Source organism: Lissotriton helveticus, chromosome 4_1 (assembly GCF_964261635.1).
Source record: "Lissotriton helveticus chromosome 4_1, aLisHel1.1, whole genome shotgun sequence".
Classification (NCBI taxonomy): Eukaryota; Metazoa; Chordata; class Amphibia; order Caudata; family Salamandridae; genus Lissotriton; species Lissotriton helveticus.
In genome coordinates this window covers 1,119,005,014-1,119,028,826 of record NC_136063.1, presented here as the reverse complement: position 1 = coordinate 1,119,028,826, position 23,813 = coordinate 1,119,005,014, and the positions used below count along the sequence as shown (strand labels likewise).

General features: G+C 46.1%; 1 protein-coding gene across 6 annotated transcripts in view; it reads right to left on the bottom strand.

Moving 5' to 3' along the window:
* Window positions 1-23,813, bottom strand: part of PTPN3 (protein tyrosine phosphatase non-receptor type 3) — a 1,880,479-nt gene that overhangs the window by 355,625 nt on the left and 1,501,041 nt on the right. For all 6 annotated transcript variants that reach the window (XM_078687727.1, XM_078687724.1, XM_078687726.1 and 3 more), the window contains one exon: window positions 13,155-13,318. In XM_078687727.1, coding sequence (XP_078543853.1) covers window positions 13,155-13,318 — 164 coding nt within the window. The remainder of the gene's footprint in view (window positions 1-13,154; window positions 13,319-23,813) is intronic.

Here is a 23,813-nt window from a genome sequence, read left to right as displayed (position 1 = left end):
GCACCCAAGATGGTCGCGTGAGCTCAGAGCTCCCGGACCTTCGCCACCTCCATCGATCATCCTGTATCTTATCCTGATTTAGACGACGGGCTTTTGTGGTCGTGACCTGGCTGATCATTTATCCGTTTTCAGATTGATCATTCGGAACACTCCGGTGGAGCGGAGGGCGGCCTGATGGAGCAGGAATAGGGAGTGAATCGGCTCCTGGACCAACGTATTGACTTTCGGCAGTGGTTTGATGCTATGCTACTGTTGTTCGCTACTGTGTTGTCTTAATGGTGTGTGGGAGGGGGTCGGTTGTGTCTTCCTCCTCTGGGGTTCTTTTCGTAGATTAGTTGTATGTTAGGGCGACAGGCACACTGCAAGTTGGGGTGGCTTTTGAGTCTCACGCAGGGGTGCGGGGTGGGGGTATAATGTTGGTTTGGGGGGTTGGGGGGTTCAAGTTTAGGGGGTTTTGTTTTATTCAAGGCATAGTACTGATGATCTCCTGTGTTGCAGTGTCGCGGCTGGTGTGGGGGGGGACCTGGGGCGGATTCTGGGATGGGGGATAGGGGACTACGCATTCTGTGTTGGAATGTAAATGGGTTGGGAGACAGAATTAAACGGGGGGTGGTTTTACAGTTGCTACGACGCTTGTCTCCTGATGTGGTCTTGCTTCAAGAAACACACTTACTGGGTAATACGTGCCACGCCATGAATAGGCGTGGATAGCGTCTCATGGCCCACTCGGGTTTCACTTCCGGCTCCAGAGGGGTGGGCATTCTGGTTCGGACCTCCCTCCCCCTTGCTATTGATGATGTTATACTTGATGATAGGGGGCGTTATGCCGCTCTTGTAGGGCGATGGGAAGGGAGGGTGCTTACTTTACTCTCGGTTTACATACCCCCAGGCCTTCAAACTACGACCTATGCTGATTTGGGAAAAGTGATCCTGGGAGTGCCCGAGGGTGTACTTGTAGTAGGGGGGGATTTCAACTCAGTAGTGTCTGGAATGTATGATCGTCACCCTCCCCGTGTCCTCGCTAAACTCAATCCTGGCTGGGGGACTTCCTGGAGGCAATGGGGCTAACCGATTGCTGGCGTTTACATCATCCTGGGCAACGGCAGTATACCTTTCACTCCGGGGCCCATGGCAGCCTTTCGAGATTAGATTATGTTTTGATGCCCTCCTCCCAGGCTTCCCTCATAGGGGAGGTGAAACATCTTGCCAGGGGTATTTCGGATCACTCCCCGCTGTGGTTAGTTGTGAACGCTCGTCTGGGGTCAGGAGGTCGGATTGCCCCGATTAACCCATGGTATCTCCGTGATCCTAAGATTAGAGTGGAATTACTTAAAGCGATCGATCGTTACTTTGCTGAAAATGTGGGTTTGGTGTCCTCTTCTGTCTCCTTGTGGGAGGCGTATAAAACTGTCATTCGGGGACAAGCCCTCTCATCGATTGGCAATGTTAAGAGGTGTAAGCGGGAAGAGGTTGTCCGTCTTGAGACTGAACTTACCATCCTTGAGGGAGAGTTGGACTCTGGAGCCTCCCCTGAGAAGCTGCACTTGTTAGACCTAAAACAGCACGAATATAGAGCACTTGTGACTGACGCTGCGAAAGAGATGGGTCGTGAACAGCAGGGGCGCCTGTATGATGTGGGAGATAAGGCTGGGAAGTTGCTTGCTTGGTTGGATAGGAGAGAATGCGCGAGTCGAGTTATCCCTGTCATAGTTGATGTGAATGGTGAAAGTATCACTGACCCTGCTGGGATCGTTGCGCGGTTCGCCGATTATTTTCGGGTAGTGTACTCCCCTGTGTCCGATCGATCAGAGCAGGACTCCCGCTTGCTTCTACGCGATATCTCGCTGCCATGCTTGTCTGACCCGGAGCGGGACCTACTGGAAGCTCCGCTCACGGTTGATGAAATTGCGACCGCTATCCGATCGATTCGCTCCGGGAAGGCCTCGGGCCCTAATGGACTCCCCATCGAGCTTTACAAGCTCCGTCCCGACGTACTGGCGCCGTATTTGCGATCGATGTTCTTGGAATCCCTAGAGAAAGGGTCTCTTCCTCCTGATCAAAGGCTGGCCTCCATAGTGGTTATCCATAAGGAGGGAAAGCCGCGTGACCGCTGCGAATCTTTCAGACCTATTTCCCTGATCAATGTTGAACCTAAGATCCTGGCCAAAGTTCTTGCTACTCGTTTGATATCTGTTATAGGAGATCTTGTTCACCCGGACCAATCCGGCTTTATACCACATCGCAATACGGCACTTAATCTTCGGCGCCTCCATGGAGTCCTAGCGCGAGCCGGGACTCTGCGGGAGTCGGCCATCTTGGCATCCCTAGACGCCACTATGGCGTTTGATACGCTTGAGTGGCCTTATCTTTGGGCGGTCCTTTCTAAATTCGGTTTTGGGCCCGCCTTTATCCGTTGGGTGCAGCTGCTTTATGCTGGCCCTTTAGCCCAGGTAGTGGTGAATGGGCGCGTTTCGGCCTCCTTTGCGCTTGGTAGGGGTACGCGCCAGGGCTGTCCTTTGTCCCCACTTCTGTTTGCTCTTGCCTTAGAGCCATTGGCGGCTTGGTTGAGATGGGAACCATCCTTGAAGGGTATTAGATGGTCTCCGGAATTTGAAGACCGTATATCTCTGTACGCGGATGATATACTCTTATACCTTACGTCGCCCCGGAAGTCGTTGATCGTCCTTTTCGACGTTTTGACTTCTTTCTGTAAAAATTCCGGTCTAGTCATCAATTGGTCGAAATCTTGCGTTTATGTTCTTTCCGGCGATGCTCCCCTCTTGCCACGTGGATGTCCTATTTCGGTGGTGCTCGAGGGATTCAAATATCTGGGAATCTTTGTTACCCTAGACCCTACGCTTCGTTACGAGCGCAATTTGTTGCCCCCTCTCCGACGTCTTCGGGCGGATATAGAAACGTGGAACAGACTCCCTCTCTCTCCCCTGGGACGAGCGGCGTTGTTTAAGATGATGTCGCTCCCCCGATTTCTTTATGCGCTTCAAAACACGCTTGACGTAGTACCAGCTGGGTATTTCCGGAAGATTGAATGTCTACAGCGACAGTTGATATGGGGGGGCCGTTCTCGTATTGCCCTTTCGAAGTTCACGCTCCCTTGGTATGATGGCGGCATCGCACTCCCGGACAACCGTCGCTATTATTGGGCCTCTCAGTTAGGGGCCATCAACCACGGCACCTATGCTCATTCACTAAACCCGGCCTTTGCGATGGATAAATGGTTGCTGCCCGGCGGCGATTACAACAGGGCTTTATACGCGACGTCAGCCGGTGGATCTCTTACGGGTCCCACTAAAACAGCGGTGCAGGTGTGGTATCGGGCTACGGAGGCCACGGGATGGGCTGACAGACCGACCCGGGCTACTCCACTCTATGCCTCGGATAAACTTGGCTCCCTTTGGCAATCGAAGGGATTCGATCGGTGGGACATGATAGGGATCAGCAGGGTCGATGATGTGTGGATCAAGGGTAGGATCAAAACTTTTGAGGAATTTAAAGTTGAATATGGATTGAATGATAGGGAATCCTTTCGGTATGCGCAAGTCCGGCACGCAATCTTGTCTGTCTTTCCCCGAGGCTCGGACGTGCCGGAAGCATCCCCGCTTGAAGATAGGATACTAGATGGGCATGTCCCTGATAGCACTATCTCGCTCATTTATAAAAAACTGATTAATACTAGGATTGACTTATTGGAAGGCCTCCGAGGGTTGTGGACCAGTGATGGTCTGGAGCTCGATGATGAAGACTGGCAGGCCGCGATCTCTTCCCCGAAAGAGGTGGCTATCCCGGCACGCCTTCGGTTTGTTCAACTCAAAATTCTGCATAGGGTGTATGTGACTGGTCCGCGTCTGGTGCGAATGGGATTCTCGATGGATGGATTGTGCAGGCGTGGATGCGGCATGGTGGCCACGTTTCTCCATATGATTTGGGAATGTCCGGCTGTGCTGAGCTATTGGAATCGCGTGCATGCGGTAATGAGTGAGGTTACGGGTGTACGGCTGATGCCTGAAGCGCGGAGGTGCTTGCTGAACGTCTGGGAGCCGAATGATTACAATCTGGCGCAGCTTCGATGGGCGACCTTGGGTAACATGATCGCTAAGCGTGACATTGCCCAGCTATGGGGTGCCCAGAGGCCTCCGACAGTCCTAGTGTGGAAACAAAACATGGATTGGTGCATGTTTCGAGAAAAAACGGTTTATGTTTCCCGTGGCACACCTGGCAAACGGGGGAAAACCTGGACTCAGTGGAACACATACCGTGGTGATATATGTGCTCCCCCCATGTCGGAATGTGATATTGACTTGTCTTCCTCCCAACCTGATGTTTCCTCCGCAGGATTATAGATGTTTTGTATACTTCTGGTCTCCTTTCCCCCCCCTCCCCCCGATTTACTGGTTGCAACGATATCTGATTTACGTTTGTACCCCCCCCACGAGCCGAATGGTGACACACTTCTATTGTAATGCCTTGCCATGTTTTGTTTTTCTGTTTTCTTGTTTTTACTTTCAATAAAAAGTTTCAACAAAAAAAAAAAAGAAAAAAAAAAACAATGATTCCATCTACCGCAAAAATTTTCTCTGTCGTTGATTTATAAAATGCATTCTTTAGCATTCCCATACTCCCAGACAGCAGTGTTTTTTTCGGATTTTCACTGACTGGCAAACGTTTCTGATTCTGTTGAGCTTCTCAAGGCTAGACTGAAAGTCCTAGCATTTATAGTCAAGCATTTAAGGGCCAGTTGGATTCACTCTCACTTTCTACGGCAATGCATTGGTACAGTATGTTGATGATTTGTTAATTGCTTCTGATACTGAACAAGGTTGCAAGGATAGTACAGTGAAGTTATTGTTACACCTGGCACAACATGGGCATAAAGTTTCACTTTCGAAGTTTCAGGACTGTTGACAGGAGGTGACCTATTTAGGTCACCTTCTGTCGAAGGAGGGTAGACGGTTAACGCCAGAATGCATCAGTACCATTAATAAAGTGCCCTTTCCACAAACTCAAAAAATCGTGCGTGCTTTTATAGGCATCACTTCCTACTGTCGACAGAGGATCCTTAACTATTCCTTATTGATCAAACCCCTGCTTGCATTAACAACAAAAGACGTCCATGAGCCTTTACCTTGGACGCCAGATAGTCACAAACCTTTGAAGAATTAAAAACTGTGCTTTGTTCTGCTCTAGTATTAGGCATGCCTGACTATAACAAGCCTTTTGTGTTATACGTCCATGAGATGGCTGGTTGTGCTCTCTCTGTCTTGCCCCAGAAATTTGGCAATAGACAGAGACCTTGCGCTTATTTCTCTGCTTTGCTCGATCCTGTCGCAAGGGCCCTCCAGAGTTGTCTGCGAGCGGTCGCGGCTGTGGCCACTTCCATCAGACAATTGGCTGGACTCATGCTCGATACTTACCTTACAGTTATGGTGCCCATGCTGTGGGTACACCTTTGAACAAAACAAGGACACAGCACCTCACCAGTGCACGTCTTACTGGCTTTGAGTTGGCATTGTTTGCCAAACATATTATGATCAAACGATGTGCCACTCTTAATCCAGCCACGTTACTACCCCTGCCTTCAGAGAATGATGCAGTTGACAAACATGATTATATTTTACGAACAGAGGAAGAGACAAAAGAACGGGTAGACCTGACTGATGTTCACTTATCTGATCCCCAAGGAGATCTATATGTCGATGGCTCTTGTTTTAAATTATCAGATGGCACCACCACTGCTGCTTATGCTATCACTACATTGCGCACAGTGGTAGAGACATCACGAATTCCCTATCAATCTGTCCAGGCAGCAGAACTTGTTGCCCTTATACAGGCTTGTTAATTGAGCTAAGGGTTAGTTGTGAATATTTACACAGACAGCCAGTATGCATTAAGAATAGTGTACAACATCGGGCAGCTGCGTGCAGAAAGAGGGTTTCTTACCTCGCATGGTACTAAGATACAACATGGTTATTTGATATCACGATTACTATCTGCACTAACACTTCCTAAGAAAATGGATATTGTGAGGTGTAGTGCCCACAAGAAAGTGACAGATGATGTAGGTAGAGGGAATGAGTTCGCTGATCAGACAGCCAAAGAGAGCGAGCTCAGAGTAAGATAAAGAGAATGTTTGTTGCAGGTCAAGCTTGATAGGCTCAGGAGAACAATATGTTTGAAAACACAGTTGATAGTGTGAAAGAGATACAAAGTGATGCCACGATAGAAGAATTAGCTGTATGGCAAGAGAGTACAGCACGTTTAGATGAAGAAGGATGTTGGATTGATTTGTCAGGAAAGCAGAAATTGATGTTACCTGATGCATATGTACTCCCTGTGGTTACTATGGCTCATGGCCCAGCTCAAATCAGTGCCAAAGGAATTCGTAAACTATTGGCCCCAGCTTGGTGTAATGATAATATTTCCAAAATAGCTGCACACTTAGTGAAAAATGGTATGATTTGTTTGAAGCACAATCCTGGGAAAGGCACCCCCACACCATCCGGTAACTTTGCACCACCTACATTTCCCTTTGAAGTCCTTCAAATGGATTTGTTTGAGATAGACAATTGTACAATGTCAAGTAGGTTCTAGTGGTCATATGTGCATTCAGTAAATGGGTGGAGGCTTACCCTACTAAAGATAATACGCCTATCCCAACAGCAAAGGTGCTTATTAAACATTTTTTTCCTCATTCGGAATGCCCAGAGTTATTTGGAGTGACAATGGCTTTCATTTTAATGGGAAAGTGATTACGTTAATATGTGAAGGCTTGCATATTAAACAAAAATTCCATGCCGCCAATCACCCGCAGTCAGCGGGGCTAGTTGAGAAGTATAATGGCACACTAAAATTGAAATTGGCAAAAACTCAGGAGACGACAGGGCTGCAATGGCCAGATGCTCTTCCTTTAGTCATTTTGTTCACTAGGACTACAGCACATTCTAGAACAGGGTTATCACCTTACGAAATTGTCTTCGGCCATCCAGCAAATGTCTGGGGGGGTCCCTAGGCCGAGAACATTTTCCGATATTTAATATCCTGTGTTGCTTGATTAACTTGGGTAATTGACGGAAGGTTTGCATTCTATTCACCAACAGGTGCAAGACTACTTACCTCTGAAGCCAGAGGGTTCTGGCCACAGTATCCAGCCAGGGGGCTTCATTCTCATCCGAAACTTCCGGAGGAAGAAAAATCTGGAGCCCAGATGGAAAGGTCCTGAGCAAGTCCTTTTGACTACATAGACCGCTGTGAATGTTGCCTGTCGAAAGAATTGGGTCCACGCCACCCACTGCAAAAGAATGCCTTTGCCATCGCCTTACGATCAGTAGGTCAGGAGGGAATAGGAGACGTTGAATGTGATCAGGTGCCCAGATTCGTTACTTTCAGTGATGCAAAGTTGGTTTGGACACAAACAGATAAGGAGAACAACGATGTTTTGAACGAGGCTGTCCCACCAGAAATAGGATCTATCCAGGAGCCTCTGTTCAGTGATCATACAGTGCCTGGAGCTGCCAGGTACAACTTACGTCCTTAGCGGAGGACTATCGAGTCAAAGAAAAAGAAAGACTAGGGATGGACTGCACAAGTAGGAAAGTGCTGAGTAACAGTACCAGCAAGGAAATAGATAAACAAAAGAGTTGCATCTGTTTTTCTCATGTTGTTTGAACATTAGTCAGGAAAGTATACTTTGGAAAGTATACCACCTTTATCGAGATGGGATAGATTAGGAAAGAACTTAGGATGGAACAAGCTCCACCGCCGGTCCTCAAGAGCTCCAACTGATGGGCAATAGTAGCCTGTACCAGTGAGGCTCTGACGGACAATGGGAACACTTAAATTTCTTATCATTTTTGCGCTTCTTCCTTTGTTCCATTATTTAGCCTTTTGGTAGGCAAATTAATGAGGATGCTCAGCCAATTGCCCCTAATAGAATATAGAAGAGGGTATATTTGAATAGACATCCCTCCTTGCTCTCCCACTATCAATCAGACGTCAACTGTAAACAGTGTCCACAGCTCCACCTTGATCACGTCTGCTTATGATGCTGTATCAAATGATGATGATATCACAGTTGCCCCTTAATATGTGCCAGTCTTACCGACTTTCTAAACAGAAAATATCTTCAGCTCATGCTAAAAGGTGGGTTTGTTTGATTATGCTTGTTGATGTTCTTTAATGCCATGTATAAGTTAGCATTCACTATGCCATCGTCTTCTTCATGCACTATTTTACGTACAGTTCAAAACGAATCCTGTTTGAGTCCGAGAAATTCTCCGTGCTAAGTTTAGTTTCTGCAACAAAGTACTGTTTGTGCCACTGCATAGTTTTCCCTCGGTAAAGGCCCTCTCCCACCTGTCTGGCAGTCTGATCGCAGCCCAGGGTGGAAGGGCCTTGAAAGTGTTCTGAGCTGGGCAAGATACCGGAGTAGAAACTTTTTTTTGTCTTTACGCTGTTTGCCCACATCTGTTGGGAAAATTCCACTGTGGGCATGTTATTAGTTGACCATGCAATACATACTGTATATCGTTATGCTTACAGTTCCTCAGTTCCCTCTGTAGTACTCTCTCTAGAGACTGTGCAGACGGAGCCCCGGTGTGAGCGTATACAACAAATGATTATTGGTGTATATTATCCGCTGTTTCTCTGACTCCTCATTTAGTATGGAAGGCTGGAAGGTGGTCGGTGGTGACCCGGGTGGCCCTAGTGGGGTACTTCCTTCAGGTAGATTGGCAACGGGACTTGGGGGATCCTCTCAGCAATAAGTAATGGCAGTACTGCTGTGCCAGAGCTAAAATTATCTCTATGAATAGGCAACATAGACTGATATATTTAAAATATTTCCACCGGGTTTCCAATATACCAGAGAGGCTATATCGTTACTGTTTACATGACACCTCTAGGTGCCAGAGATGTGGAGAGGAGGACGCTGGGTGCCTACACGCTGCCTGGCTGTGCTTGGGGGTACACAAGTTCTGGAGTAAAGTACTCCAGGAATTGGAGGCAATAACGGACAGTGAATTAGAACCAGACCCGAAGGAAGCCGCCCAATGTAATGGTTTATTGTGTCAATGTATGCTCATAATATTAGTTTAATAAAAACAATAACAAAACAAAAAAAAGTGACTTGAGATTGTTCACGTTCCATATTATATTAAAAGTAATCAAGATGCGCAGATGGTGCACACCAAGGAAAAGGCTAAAGACATTGCCCTAAAAGCGATGATTCAGGAGACGCTGACTAGCTACATGGCCATGCTCAGAGAGTAAGGGCCACAATGTAGATAGGGTAGAAATATATTATGCAACTTAGAAAAAGTAGAAATCAACAGAGGGTCATAATTAACTTTCTACACAAGCCTCGATTTCGGAATTCACACAGATTTGTGAGCCAGAGGTTGTGTCAATCATGTAGACAATCAGACCCCCTTCCACCCTCATTGTTGTTTACCTTTTGGTCATGCGAACCTGGAATTATAGGTTGGTACATATTGAAACTCTTCTGTCTAGAGCTCACTCACTGGGCAACAGCAGGAGTATGTCTCCACTGTATGAATAACCAAGATATATAACAAATATCAATGCTAACCAGCACATTGAATGGCATAACTTGCATTTAGCCAACACTTTATAAACCACTTTTTTCTAAGAACTGCACAACACACTGCAAACAAAAGACACTTGATGAAGGTTCTTTAATGGTGGAGGTTCTGACCACAGTCAATGTTACCTTTTTATTTATGTATTATGAGTGTTTGGGCTAAGGAGAATGTATAATGTGGTTGCAGGATACCTACAAGATTCTACAATGGGGTGGCTTGCCTGATGAAGGCTCCAAGTTGCCAAAACACATCTAGATAGATGGCACAGGATGATTAAGTATAAAAGCCAAAGTGGGTAGATTTAAAGAGTATTGACTGAAATTATTGTAATGTACAGACACTGATCTAAGGCATTGTGAAATTGATATCCATAACATGAACCTATGAATTACTATGTTGTATGGTTGAAAAACAGGAAATTCAAACCAAGTACTATTCATGTTAGATATCCTGTGCTGCTATTGCAAAGATATAGCATATAATGTCATACATCTGGGATGATATGAGTGAATGACGGTGTAACTGGAGGGGAGAATGAAGATTGTATGTATGTCAATTACTGTAGCAATGTCTTATGCACAGTTGTAACACAACGATATTTCATATGTATACATTTGTATGAGCATTTTTTTTTTTAATGTTGACTGTTAATAAAAATGTAAACCAACACAGATTCACGTTCTTTGAGCCTAGAAATTAGTTAGGAAACAGCAATTGAAAATACGAAGTTGCCGGGGTTTCTGCACATTATCAATATTTCTTATTGCCTTCCATTAACGTTTTAAGCTTAACCTGGCCCAATCATGCACACACAGAGGCTACAGATCCTACACTTGGGTAAACATTGCCACTTTAACAGCTCAATGGACTTCCAATTCTACTTTGAACTACATCAAGAAAACACGTTACATCCAATCCTTGTTACCATCACACCCAACATGGCTAAACGCCATGTAGCTGGCTAAGTGTTTGCAACCTGAATAGCACATCCATATCCTGTCACCATTCTACATTTCAACAATCAAAAAGAAATGTATAACAAATATATCAAACAGCTATGCATATTACATTGCATCTAGTAATAGTAGTTTACATTTATTTGCATAAGCATACATCAAATTATACAAACACAAAAATAACCTTTGATAATTGTAGTATAATGCAAAATCAATTACTACAACATTTTAACATTTTTGTTACAGTCCATTTAGCCACTGAACATTATGCAAAATACATAATAAACATATAAACTTCAATGTATCATGCAAAATAATTTTATACGCAGTGACCATGCACACAGAAGAAACTTAAATAGACCAAACACAACCAGTTCCGAAGTGGCATGCTTAAAAATCCTCAACGCTTGGGAGAAATGGCTCAAGTCCGATGTCTAACAGAGGGATAACATATTTCTTCCTAGGTAAGCTATAAACAGGGCACATTTGTTTAAGGTGTTCTTCTGATTCCGATATTGTGAGAGAAGCAGGGTAACACTCAGTTTTCATTTCATAGTCTTATGAGGCGATATTTCATCCATAAAATGCCCACATTTAAGTTTGTTTGACATATTGCCAAAAAATGTCCTTTACTCTAGAGCTTGATTGAGCATCAATACGTTCTGGACTATCCCAGAATACCTCAATGCGTAGCCTAAGAAGCCAAGATCTAACATGGCTTAAGCCATGGCGTACAGAAACATGTATCAATACTAATAAAATACTTCAAAGTGTCACGACATTGCATCTAACCGACATACTCTTCAAAGATGTCTTCAAACTTAACAGCACCTCAAGACGAACAATGGAAAATCGTGCACCCTAGCAGTATGAAGCAAACACAGACTATCAAATGCACATAATGCTAAACCTAGATTCAATAGGATCTAATTGGCCACTAGCCAATCAATTCCAACACTAATCACTAGAACTCACCTTTAAACAATATTAAGCACAAGCAAACACAATATCAACAGACCACTTTGACTCCAGTTTATGAGAATCACAGAACTTTAAAGGGTGCCTATAATCCGAAAGTTTTTCAGATCACACACTGTGCTCTACAAATGCATGGGGCATAATAAAAAACTCAGTTTAACAAACACAACAAACACATCAACCACTTCCCAAATCAAACGAAATTTTCAATATTGACTATGGAATTATGAACCTAGAAGCAATAAAAAAGACCACCTGTGAAAGCCCACACCACTGTAAGGACTTACTGATGTTCTCTGCATCATACAATAATAAAGACGTGTAATACAATCAAGTAATTTCCCAAAATAATCCTCACTCACCCTTTCTAGCATGCTTTAAGCACCCCCTAACTTCTTCAGACTTGTTACAGAATAGGAGAGGTTCAGTTTAGCTTCAAAGATCAAAGCGTTCAAACTACCTTTATAATCATGCCTGGTTATGACCAGTATGCTAAACTATTTTGTTAAGGCTGGCATAGCCCCAGGTCCTTTGATTAACACAATCATAGGTCCACTGAAGATTAAAAAACAAGACTCACTTGAACTCGCCAACTGCCAACCTCTATCCAATCTATCCTATCCGAGCAAAATCTTGAATCACTCAAAACCAACTACAAGTTTATGTTCAACAAAATCCAATACTTTATGACCTTAAATCAGGGTTCCAACTTAAGAAAGAATAGGACTATACATCTACTAACATTAGGAAAGAGCTCTTCACCTCACTTAAAGGCCATCAACCTGCCCTGCTCGTCCTCAATCTTGCTGTGACCTATGACACTGTAGACCAAACAACACATTGAAAGATTTGGCCAAGATATCTGGAACTGGCAAAACCTGTATGAGTTATTTTTATGAGACTGCTGCCAACAATTATGCATTTTATAAAAGAAAATCCCTTCTTGTGGAATCATTTACAGGTTGGAATTTTATAACTGGTTGCCTACAATTATCAAATTTTATAACCAGAAAAATGGTGTTGTTAATATGACTAAGCTAACTCTATCGTTTCCTTTAAATTTAATTTAAAAAGGCACTGAAGCTAAATATACAACAGCAAATGTAAACCTTTAAGGACAGCAAAAAGCGTCTTCGGATTTTGTCCACATGTAAAATAGGATAGCTGCACTCAATGTTTATCTACTAAGAACAGGACCTCAAGTTCCCCAACCTATTAAACTCAATTAAAGGAACAGAGATATTAAAGTACATCAATATATTGTCAGAGTACCCTTTACAGTTTTCCCAGCGCAGTGTATTCTGTATCAATGTCAGCAATTAAACATTTAGGACCAACTCAGTTCACAAAGCCATTTTTCCTAGCCACAGCTTTCGAAATTTATAAGTTAAACGTGTTATTGTATTTGCAATTGCACCTAAGGCAGCAGAAACTTGAAATATCCCTAGGTTCAAAATTGATCTCATCCAAACTCCGTTTCATTAAAAAGTTATCATGATTCCTGTAAGTCTCTGATTCTCTTGCAGGTGTTTGTGAAGTATGCCTCAACTTGGACAGGGCAAGCAAGTTGGAAAAGGAAAATGGCCACTTGTTTTGGAGAGCTTACCTCAAACTGAATGAGCACAGCTCCACTTTCCAGACCCTTTGTAAGTTGCTCCATTGCTTGCTCTAATGTGTCCCCGTAATCTGGACATGTGGGAATGATAGAGCCTGAGAAAAGCTGCAAGTCTGCTTCATCCTCCGACTTCGAATCAGCAAATGATTTAGTAACTGAAAGAAGAGAGATGGGTTTACACATATAACAGTTGCATGAAATTAGTTATGACGCCACAGCAAAGGAATGCTGCAAACATCACTCTTTTCTTGCTCATGCTGTATGATGAATACATGCATCATGTGTCTTTAAATGTTCCCATCCTGTGTGTGTGTGTGTATATAAATATATACATTTATACAGAGAGAGAGAAAGATACCTGCTCTACTGATTATATCGCACATATAAAAAAAAGTCCTTGTTTTCAATGTAGCTCTCAACCAACAGCACGTTTTGACAAATAAGGCAAATTATATTTTAGTAAGGCCTGCTCTTTTTAAAGATACGTTCCTGTGATGTCACCATTTTAGTATTCCTGTTGTGTTTCTACACTGTCTGCATCACAGGCAGGCTGACACATGCGTCAAATAAACAAGAACACAGCGGGCTCACGTGTGTTCACATGATCTCAGCGGCCTGTCACAGATATGAGTTTTAGCGTCTTTGTCAAGAGTCACTCTTGTAAAGAGCCTGCTTAACAAGGAGTTGACAAAATAAAAGTGGAGATTTTTGTGCGGGCTAGATTTCTCTCTTTCTCACTAATGACGTAGGGCAGTATTCACCAGCCTGATCACATACTGTGTCAAAGTCCTTGTGGGTTAAGAATGCTTGCAACTCTGTACGAAAACATTTGCATTTGTGCTAGCAGCTATTCACAAAAGGTTAATTAGGTTTAAATCAGTTTATTGGTATAAATAGCAGTACCACCTACACCCAGAAGGTCAGTGGACATAACAAACGTGGTGTCTATTCAATAAGAAAGAACAGAAAACAAGACTCCTATACCCAACGGGGACTTTAAACCTCCCCCACCCTTCATCAGTCTCTCCCACACCACTCTCCATTGTTCACGCTATCCAATGGTTTCATATCCCAGTTCAATGTAACAAATCAATGAATGTTGCATATGCCCCATGTACCTACTGTCACTCACAGGTAACAATGAGCAGGATTATGCAGTGGTGTAAATGGTGGTGAGGAGAAGCAACCTTAGATATCTGGGGCACTAGTTTTCTATATTCTAGTTTGAGAAATTTGATGCATGGCCCATATGTTTTCTCAAAGGAAGACTTTTTCGCCTCACCTCTTGCTGAGATCTTTTCCATACCCAGTAGATTCCAAAGACGGTGTAGCCATGCAACACAGTCCGGAACTGTGTCCCTACCCCACAGCGTTCATATGGTCTACCTAGCGAAGGCTATGGCAGGGCCATCACTCTTCTTTGGGGTGAGTGCAGCTGTAAGTAAGTGCATTGGATAGACCCAATAGAATTTAAGCTGGAAATGAAGGGATATCGGTGTGGAATATTGTGGTGATGCTGCTGAGTACTGCTGACCAATATGCCCATTGCTTTAGGCAGTTCCATAAGTGATTTGTGAGGGTGCCAGTCAAACCGCATCTATTCCTGGGTCTTATTTGGGTACTAAGTGTGGACAAAGACAGGCATGCAGTACCACTAGTATGTCACTTTGATCATGGCTTCCCTTCCTGTATACGGGTTGGCTGCTGCCGTGCATGTGAGGTGGAATATGACCCCTCTCCTTGTCCGAAACGTGCGTTCTAACACGTTCTACCATACCTACTGGGCAATCATTAGTTATTGTCATGTAACCCTTAGGTTCATTAGTACATGTCAGAAACCAAGGGCTACTCATTAAATCTGGCGAGCAGCCATTTCTCAAAAGGGGTTACCCAATGGTGTATTTGCATGTAGTACATGTACTCCCTCCCTGGTAGACTATAGTCTCTCTGTAATTGTTTGAAGGGCTGTAAACTGTAATGGTCATAAAAATCCCCTATACGCTTGCAATTCACTAGCTGCCAGGCCTTGAGGTCACTGGCATCCCTGACCAGCGGGAACTCAGGGTTGTCTATTGTCATGGGAAAAGCATGGATGTCAGGCTCAGCATGAGGTAAGTGCTGGCTCCATAGCTGAGTCAACAGGGGTTAGACAGACACTAACCACAGAAGTTCTAACAGCTGATAGGGAACTTAGAGAGTTGGAACAGAAAAGACTGCGACAACCAGAATTACAGGAGGAGCTCCTAGAAGTGCGCAAGACAGTAGCATGTCAGACAGAGAGGCTATGGAGTTTTGACAATAAGCAATACCTAGACCGCACACATGCTGAACGCGACAAATCAGGTTCTTCACTGGCCAGGCTAGACAACCCAAATAACAGGGGGTCACTAATATTGGAAATCAAAAATGAGGATGGGAACAGGCAATACACTCAGGCAGTGATCAATGACATCTTTGCCAGATACTACACCAAATTGTATCGCAGTTCCTCTAGGTGCAGCGGCGAGGCATTAGGAGAGTATCTAGAAGGACTGAGACTGCCCTGACTAGAGCCAGGGGAAGCAGAGGGCTTGGGGAAGGACATCACCTTACAAGCGGTGAAAGCTGCCATCAAACATATGGCGCACAATAAAACGCCAGGGACGGACGGGTTGCCTGCTGAATTCTACCTAACATACGCGACGGAGCTAGCCCCTAAGCTGGTCTCAATGTATGAAACAGCAAGGGAACTGCAAATGCTACCGACCACCACTAGGGAAGTCCTAATATTCCCTATCCTTAAACCCCAAAGCCAGCCCACGACAGAACAGCTTATAGGCCGTTGTCCATGCTGCACATGGATTATAAAATATTGAGCAAAATAATAGCAAACAGAATATTGCCTCATATGCCCCAGCTGGTACATGTAGACCAAGCGGGTTTCATCCCAAATAGGAACTCTGCCATTAATATCAGACGCCTCATGGCTATATTGGGGGCGGATGACTACTCCAAAGATGATGCTGCAGAATTTGCAGTAGATATCGAAAAGGCGTTTGATAGCCTGTAGTGGCAGTACCTATACCAAGTCCTGGAAAGTATAGGCCTAGGCGAGGGATTTGTGGAGTGGGTGAAGCTACTGTACAGACCCAAGAGCCAGAGTGCGTACAGGGAAAGTTATATTTCAAAGGGTGGAGAGAGGAACTAGGCAGGGATGCCCAATGTCCCCACTGCTGTTCACCCTGGCCATGGAGCCGCTAGCATGCTGCGCCGTGACAGGGCGGGACTACATGGGGCTGACGATAAAAGAAACCCATCACCATATTGCACTGTACCCGGATGACCTACTCCTTTTTCTCCAGGACACAGAAAGGGACCTACAGGGGGCCAAAGGTATGTTGGAAATCAGCCATCTATCGGGACTGAGGGTGAATTGGCAAAAATCTAGGCTATTTCCCACGACACAGATCGATGCTCTCCGGAGGGACTAGGAACTCTACAATGGGAACCCATCGGCCTAGAATATACTTAAGGGGGACAATATACCACATGACTGCAGACTTGGTGGAAGGTAATGTAGGCAGGGGATAAGAACACTTCGCTCTTCCATGGACTTTTGGGGCTCACTGCAGCTGTCAGTGGCAGGGAGGGTGGCCCTACTGAAAATGGTGGTTCTACAGCGTCTGCTATATATATTTGGGACACTCCCGATATGGGTCCCGAGCATGATATTTCGATATTTGACCTCATAAGTAATAGCATTCCTCTGGGGGACAGGTTGCAGATGGGTAGCTCTGGCCACGATGCAACGCTTCATAACAACGGGTGGAAGGCAGTCCCTGACCCTGAGGCATACTATCTTGTAGCACAGCTCCAATGGATTGTGAGATGGCTGGCGGACAGTTGGAACCCGGAAAGAGCACAGTCCACATTTGCCCCAGTTCTGGCGATAATCCTGCTCAGATTAAAGCAGAGACCGCACAGGAGAATGGAAGAGAAAAAAATAATAACGGAATGCTGGGCAAGATGGCTCCAGCAAGCGGGATGCAGAGGCTCCTACTCCCTAGGCATACCCATAGAAATGCTCTGATACCTACTGCACAGAGGCAATTGGGCGGGACTAGACGACTGGAAGGAAGAGGGGGTGACAGTATTCGGGGACCTATTTAGGGAATCCTTGATGCTCCCATTTGAGGAATTTGGAAAGGAGTTTGACCTCCCACAGGGACACTTCCTGCTGCATAGAGCTCTCACTGCGGCGTTCAAGAAACATTGGGCTACGGGAGTGACAGAACCCAGAGCGCTGGACTGTTGCAGGTATGTGGTCCTGTCGGCTGGCAGGATAAAGACAGTCTCCTGCATCTATAGAGCAATCAGGCAGGATGTCCAGAAACCTATGGAACGCTTAAGAACTCAATGCGAAGAGGACTTAGGGGTGCCGATTACAGAAAAGGACTGGAAAAATATTGTTGAGCGTTCTCTTAAGATATCAAGAAATGCCCGGTTTAAGCTCATAAACTATCATGTTCTGCACAAAGCGTATCTCACACCAGCACGAATTAGGCGATACTTCCAGGCGGAGAACGCCGCCTGCCCACGATGCAGGGAAAAAGAGGCGCATGTTCTGCACATGTTTTCGGACTGTCCAGGCCTGAGGGGCTTTTGGGAGGAGGTTCTAAATGTAGTTATAAGCTGGTTCTCACACACGGCCAAGACAAAGGTAACTGGGAGGTGTCAGGACCTTGCATATGTATTCGCGAAGACAGAAATCGCAAAGAATTGGAAGGCTACAAGGGGGCCAAGAATAGAGATTTGCAAAAGTAAGCTGGAGAAGTGGGCAGAAGCAGAAAATAAAATTTTGCTAAGAGATGCAAACCGAGGTATAAGCAACCTAGAAACTACAAGAGCATAGTGGAAGATTACTTGATGACATGAGGCCATCAGACCTAGATGAGACAGCAGAAGACCTATCAAATTCCCAGCCACCGGGAAGGGACAATGAGATGGGAACACAGAGAGAATACGATAGGAAGACAGGTACAAGACCTTCCCTAACCTTACACAGACTCTAGACAAGATTAAAGCATAAAGCGAGAGAGGTGAACACACAATGCTGGAAAATATAAGCTATAAATAAAGCGACTTTTGAGGGGGGAAGGGAGAAGGGGAGTTGAATCTAGTTTTTAAAAAAAATGTTTCTATGCATAAACAAAACAGCAGAAAAGAGGAAGAGAACAATAACATAAACCATATGTGTATGTAAATATCATGATAAGATAATAATGGAACTACATATAGGTCAAATGCCAATACAATCTGCTAAAAAAAAAAATTAGGGAAGAGCTGGCCCAGGCCATAATTGTGGCCAGCAGTACTGGGGGAGCTGTATGCTCTCCATTGTCTGTGTCTCTTGGGCAGCCAGGGAAGCGTCCATACGTGGATACTGGCCACCGACGGACCCATAAAGCACCAGTGCTTCTCGGAGGTCGTGCAGTGCCATTCTAGCAGGTAGAACAGTTGGAAAGCTATATAGTAGTTTTTGAGGCAGGGAATTACCAGTCCTCCTCCTGAGGGAGAAGAGAGAGCATTCTGTTGGGATTTTGGTACTCTGGCTTTATTCCCTTTCCAAAAAAACCCTCTAGTAATTGTTGCTTCACAGAAGGTATGCCCTGGGTGCTTGTAGGGGGAGCACTTGCAAGATGTATCTTTTCGGTAGTAGGGTTAACCGCTGCTATATGGCCTGGGTGTGAAAGTCCCCCCATCTGTCTATTCTGCAAATCACTGTGGGCTATGTGAAGGAGGTCAGGGTATTTCTGGTCTGCAATACCTCAACCGTTAAGCAGAGTTTAATGCCTAAGGTATTGATATGGTGGTTTACCAAGGAAAAGAGGCTTTGCCCTTGGAAAGCAATCTGCTTCTCCCTGAGATAGCGAGTGCCAGACCTGTGCATTTTGTGTTTTTACCTTAAATTCCAATACCAGACTGAAACAGTATAATTCATGGAGAAGGGCTGGGAATGTGGGTAGGGGGTTGGTAAGTGTCAAAAGAACGTTGTCTGCCTAGAGTGCTATCTAGTGTTCCATGGGGCCACATGTGACCCCTGTGATGTGGGTATTTGTACATATTGCTTCGGCTTTGGGTACCACATAAAGAGCCAAGAGGAGTTGAGACACTGGGCAGCCCTATTGTGTTCCCCTCTGTATCCTAATGGCACCCAAGATCGTACCATTGATGCAGACACGGGCATCGAGTGGTAGTAGCCACTGAACACTCACCTTTGGAATTTGGGGCCCACTCTACTTCTATCAATTAGTTTCCATAGAAGGGGCCACTGAACGCTTTCTCAGCATCGACTGCAAAGAGAAAGGCTGTTTTTTTGGCACAGGAGGTTTTGTCTATGATAAACAATTTACTTACCTTCGGTAACGATATATCTGTAAGAAACATAGGTTAGTTATAGATTCCTCACCTTAGAATTACCCCAGGCGTCAGACTGGATCCGGAAAGTTTTTCGTCAGCAGTACCCCTGCGTGTTGCAAGGTGGCGTCGGTCGACTCCGCGTTTGTCGTTGGCTTCCTTGTAAGTGGGATGACGTTGCAGTAGCTACATAGACGCCGCTCTCGCGCGCTATCATCAATTCTGTACACGACTTCCACGCCAGAAGCACAGAGCTATGCAAGACAATGACCACTGGTGCACAAAACTAGGGCCTTGAAAGGAAGTACTTAACCATAGAAGTCAGTTCGCAGACCGGGGAGGATGGGAGGGGCGGTGAGGAATCTATAATTAACCTATATTTCTTACGGTTATATTGTTACCGAAGGTTAAGTAACTCGTTTATCTGAAAGAAACAGTTAGTTATAGATTCCTTACCTTAGAATAGATACCCCAGCAATACCAACCCCGGAGGTGGGTCTGCGAATTAAGTTCACAACAGGAAGTCCTCAAGAATGGAGCGGCAAAAGAAGCCGTCCCTCCGGACTTGGCTGTCCTGACAGTAATGTTTAGTGAATGTGTGCAATGAAGACCCACGTGGCTGCCTGGTGGATGTCATGAAGGGGAACTCCACGTCCCAAAGCAGTAGTGGCTGCCGTATCCCTGGTGGAATGGCTTCGCCTAGCAAGTGCCGCCTTTGAAATTCAAACGCGCAGAAGTACTGACATTGCGCGTTCTCTTCGGTGGCGAATAGATCTTACCAAAGCTCTCCCCACTGCTGAAAAAGACCTTGCACCACCTGTGAGTGAAGACAACATTTGTGATCCATCAAGCACCTGTGACTGAGTTAGTCCGCCCTGGCGTTCAGGGAATCTGCCAGGTGTTGAACCACCAGGGACATGCTTCCATTTCCAGCCACTTCCAGAGACAAAGGGCCTTCTGACAGAGGGTCCACGACCCTACTCAGCCCTGTTTGTTTCAATACCATATGGCAGAAGTGTTGTCTGAACTACTCTTCCTTTGTCACAAGGAAGGAATGCCTTCAGTGCTAGACAAATCGTGCGGAGCTCCAGAGGCCTCTGATCTCTACCTCTCCTATGTGGCCGCCCCATCCCATGAGTGACGCATTTGTCAACACTGAAATCTGGTTGGGGAATGGAGAGAAATCTGCTGTTGACCCAATCCTGGTTTGTGAGCCGCCACTGCAACTGATGTGCAGCCCTGCCGAGATCGGACAGATTCCCCATATGCTGCGCCAACTGGAACTTCAAGTCCCACTGCAGAGCCCACATACCACATATGCCAGCTGGTATGATCCACCAGCAGGTTGCAGGAGGCCATGAGGCCCAGCAGCCTGAGGGTCATTCTCACCGAAATCCGGGATAGAAGCTGGAACATCGGTATCATAGCCAGTATATCCCGGACTCATTGTTGGGGAGGATAGGCCCGAAACTGCGCTGTGTCAAGGACTGCTCCGATGAAAAGGAGCTTCTGAGAAGGGTGCAGGTGCGCCTTCGGCACATTGACTGTGAACTCCAGCGAATGCAGGTCAGCCGTAGTCTAGAGGTGGGCGACGACAGACTGGGGCGAGCTCGCCTTCAACAACCAGTTGTCGAGATAGGGGAAGACTGGAACCCCTGATCTGTGCAGATGAGCCAAGTTATCCTCCGACATGTAGGTGGTGTGGAGGAAGGGGTAGTCTTGAAGGGGAGAGAGTAGCCCCTTCGGACTATCTGCAAAACCCACCTGTTCGACGTGATGTTGTGCCAGTGGGGGACGTGATGGCGTACCCTGCCCCCATCTGGCAACTGGTGGCCCTGAAAGGTCAGACTAGGAAGGTTTGGGGGCACTGGTGGACTGGCCAGCCCGCTGGCCCCCAGACCCACAACGGTGGGTCCCACGTCCCCGACCCCCAGAGGCTGGACAGCCTGTACGGGCCTGACGCTCTGGGCAGAATGTGGTGGGGGCACCCCTTCCATAGCCACAAGAGGGGCAAAAAGCAGACTGCGCGGGGCGAGAGGTGGTAGCGAGGCCAAAGGATCTGGCCTTAGCACTAAGGTCCTTCAAGCGCTCAAGCACATTGTCCGCCTAGTCGCCAAATAAGTGACGGCCATCAAAGGGCATGTCCAAAAGAGTCGATTGGACATCGCCCGAGAAGCCAGTGGACCTCAGCCAGGCATAGTATCTCAGGGCTACCGACATTGAAATCGTCCTGCCTTGCAAGTCGGCTGTGTCCAGCCCACAGTGAATGGAGAACTTTGCTACATCCCTCCCTTTCGCGACTGCATGGGAGAGTATGGCCCGGGTCTCCTCTGGGCACTGTGGCAGCACTTACACAACTGTGTCCCACACAGAGTGGGTATAACAACCCAAGACATGCAGTGTTCACCGACCTCAGTCCTAAGCTGGCGGAAGAAAACATATTCCCAAGATGGTCCAGCTTCTTGGATTCCCAATCTGATTTGGGCAAATAGCTCCTTCAGGTGAGCTGGAGGTGGTCCTTTCGGGGAAACATTTGGAGGAAATTTCTCGAATTCTAGGGCATGGCCCCTGGCCACAATCTCCAGGACCCATTTGTCTGATGTTATTGACTGCCAATTTGAGTAAAATGTTGATATTCGCCCTCCAATCCTTTCTTGAGAGCAAGGCAGCGGTGGTGGCAGGTGAAAAGTCTCATTGGCGCTTATCTTTTCCGCGGTAATTCGCCTTTCCCCTGTTCTGGGCATAAGTAGGCTTTCTCTGGCCGTAAGATTGATAGCGCTGAGCATGGTATCGTTGATTGTTTTGTCTGTAAGAGGACTGTTGGTTATATCCACCTCTGTTGGAGGACGATCCTCGTCCTCTCGCCCCTCGAAAGGGCGGCTTGCGGAATTGGAGGGTGCCTAAGGATTTTGCTGTTTCTGTATCCTTTTTTATTGTCTGTAAGGCGTCCTCCACCTGAGGGCCAAACAGATATTCGCCATCATAGGGCATGTCCAGCACCTTATTTTGGACTTCTTGTCTAAAGGAAGTAGAACGTAGCCAACCCTGTCTACGAAGAACCGCAGCCCCCGCTAGCTGTTGAAAGCCCGTTGAGGCTACATCCACTGCTGATTCAATAATCTCTTCTGAGATTCTTTGGCCTTCTTGCAGTATCTTGAGCGCTTCAGCCTTAGAAGGTTCAGGGAGGAGGTCAATGAATGGTGCAATGTCTGACCACATCTGTCGGTCATACCTTCCTAAGATGGCCAATGAATTTGCCGCTCGAACTGTCGCAGCCGCCATTGTGGAGACACGTTTCCCTATCGAATCTAGGCGTTTGCCATCTCTGTCTGGCGGGGCTGTAACCGGAAAAGAAGGGTTCCGAGCCCTCTTTTGAGCTGCCTGGACAATCACAGAGTCAAGCTTCCGCTGTCCGATAAGGCACGCAGGAGATTTGTCCGGTGCTCTGTACTTCTTTTCCAAACGTGGCAGGACTGGAGGAATGGATGCCGGGGTTGCCATGACTTTTATACCCTCCTGCCAAATAAAGTCAATGATGGGTATAGACTTAATCTATTTCCTGGGCTGATCCTTAAAGTCATATAGGAAACAGTCTTGTTCCTTATGCTCCATATTGATATGAAAACGTTTAGTTGCACGTTCCACTGAAAGGTGGAAGCTAACCACGTCCACTGGTGGTGAAATTGAGACTGCTTGATGCGAAGGGGAAGGTGTTTGAACCTGATATTCATCCCACTCCAACTCATCCTGTACCTCTCCTTCTTCTCTTTGCTCCTCCTCCTCCGAAGACTGAGGATCTACTTCCTCCACCTGAGACTGCGGAGTAGGTGAAGCAGGATTTGTTGGTTGTAAAACTGGCACCGGTACTTCAGTGGCCGGAGTAGCAGGCACTGAGCCTGTAGTTTCAGAAGGTGGAAACCTTCTATAATAATCGTCCAACATGTATTGTAGGTTGGTCAGTAAAGCAACTGGTACTTGCGCGACAGGTACACTGTCCATCTGGGGCGCCATCTGTACAGGTGGTTGTTCATCCTCCTGTTCCTCTTCTTGCAACTTGATATTCAGCTCAGAAGGACTAGTGGCCACTCCGAATGTATGCACCACGTCATCCTCACTGTCCGAGTCTAAAAGTCGGTCAGGCACCTGCAATGATGGCTTTGGTGTAAAGAACACCGTCGACGGTGACCATACCTGCAACGCAGTGCAAGATGACAATTGCGGCGTCGACGGTGTGTTTTCCGCTGCTTCAGGAGC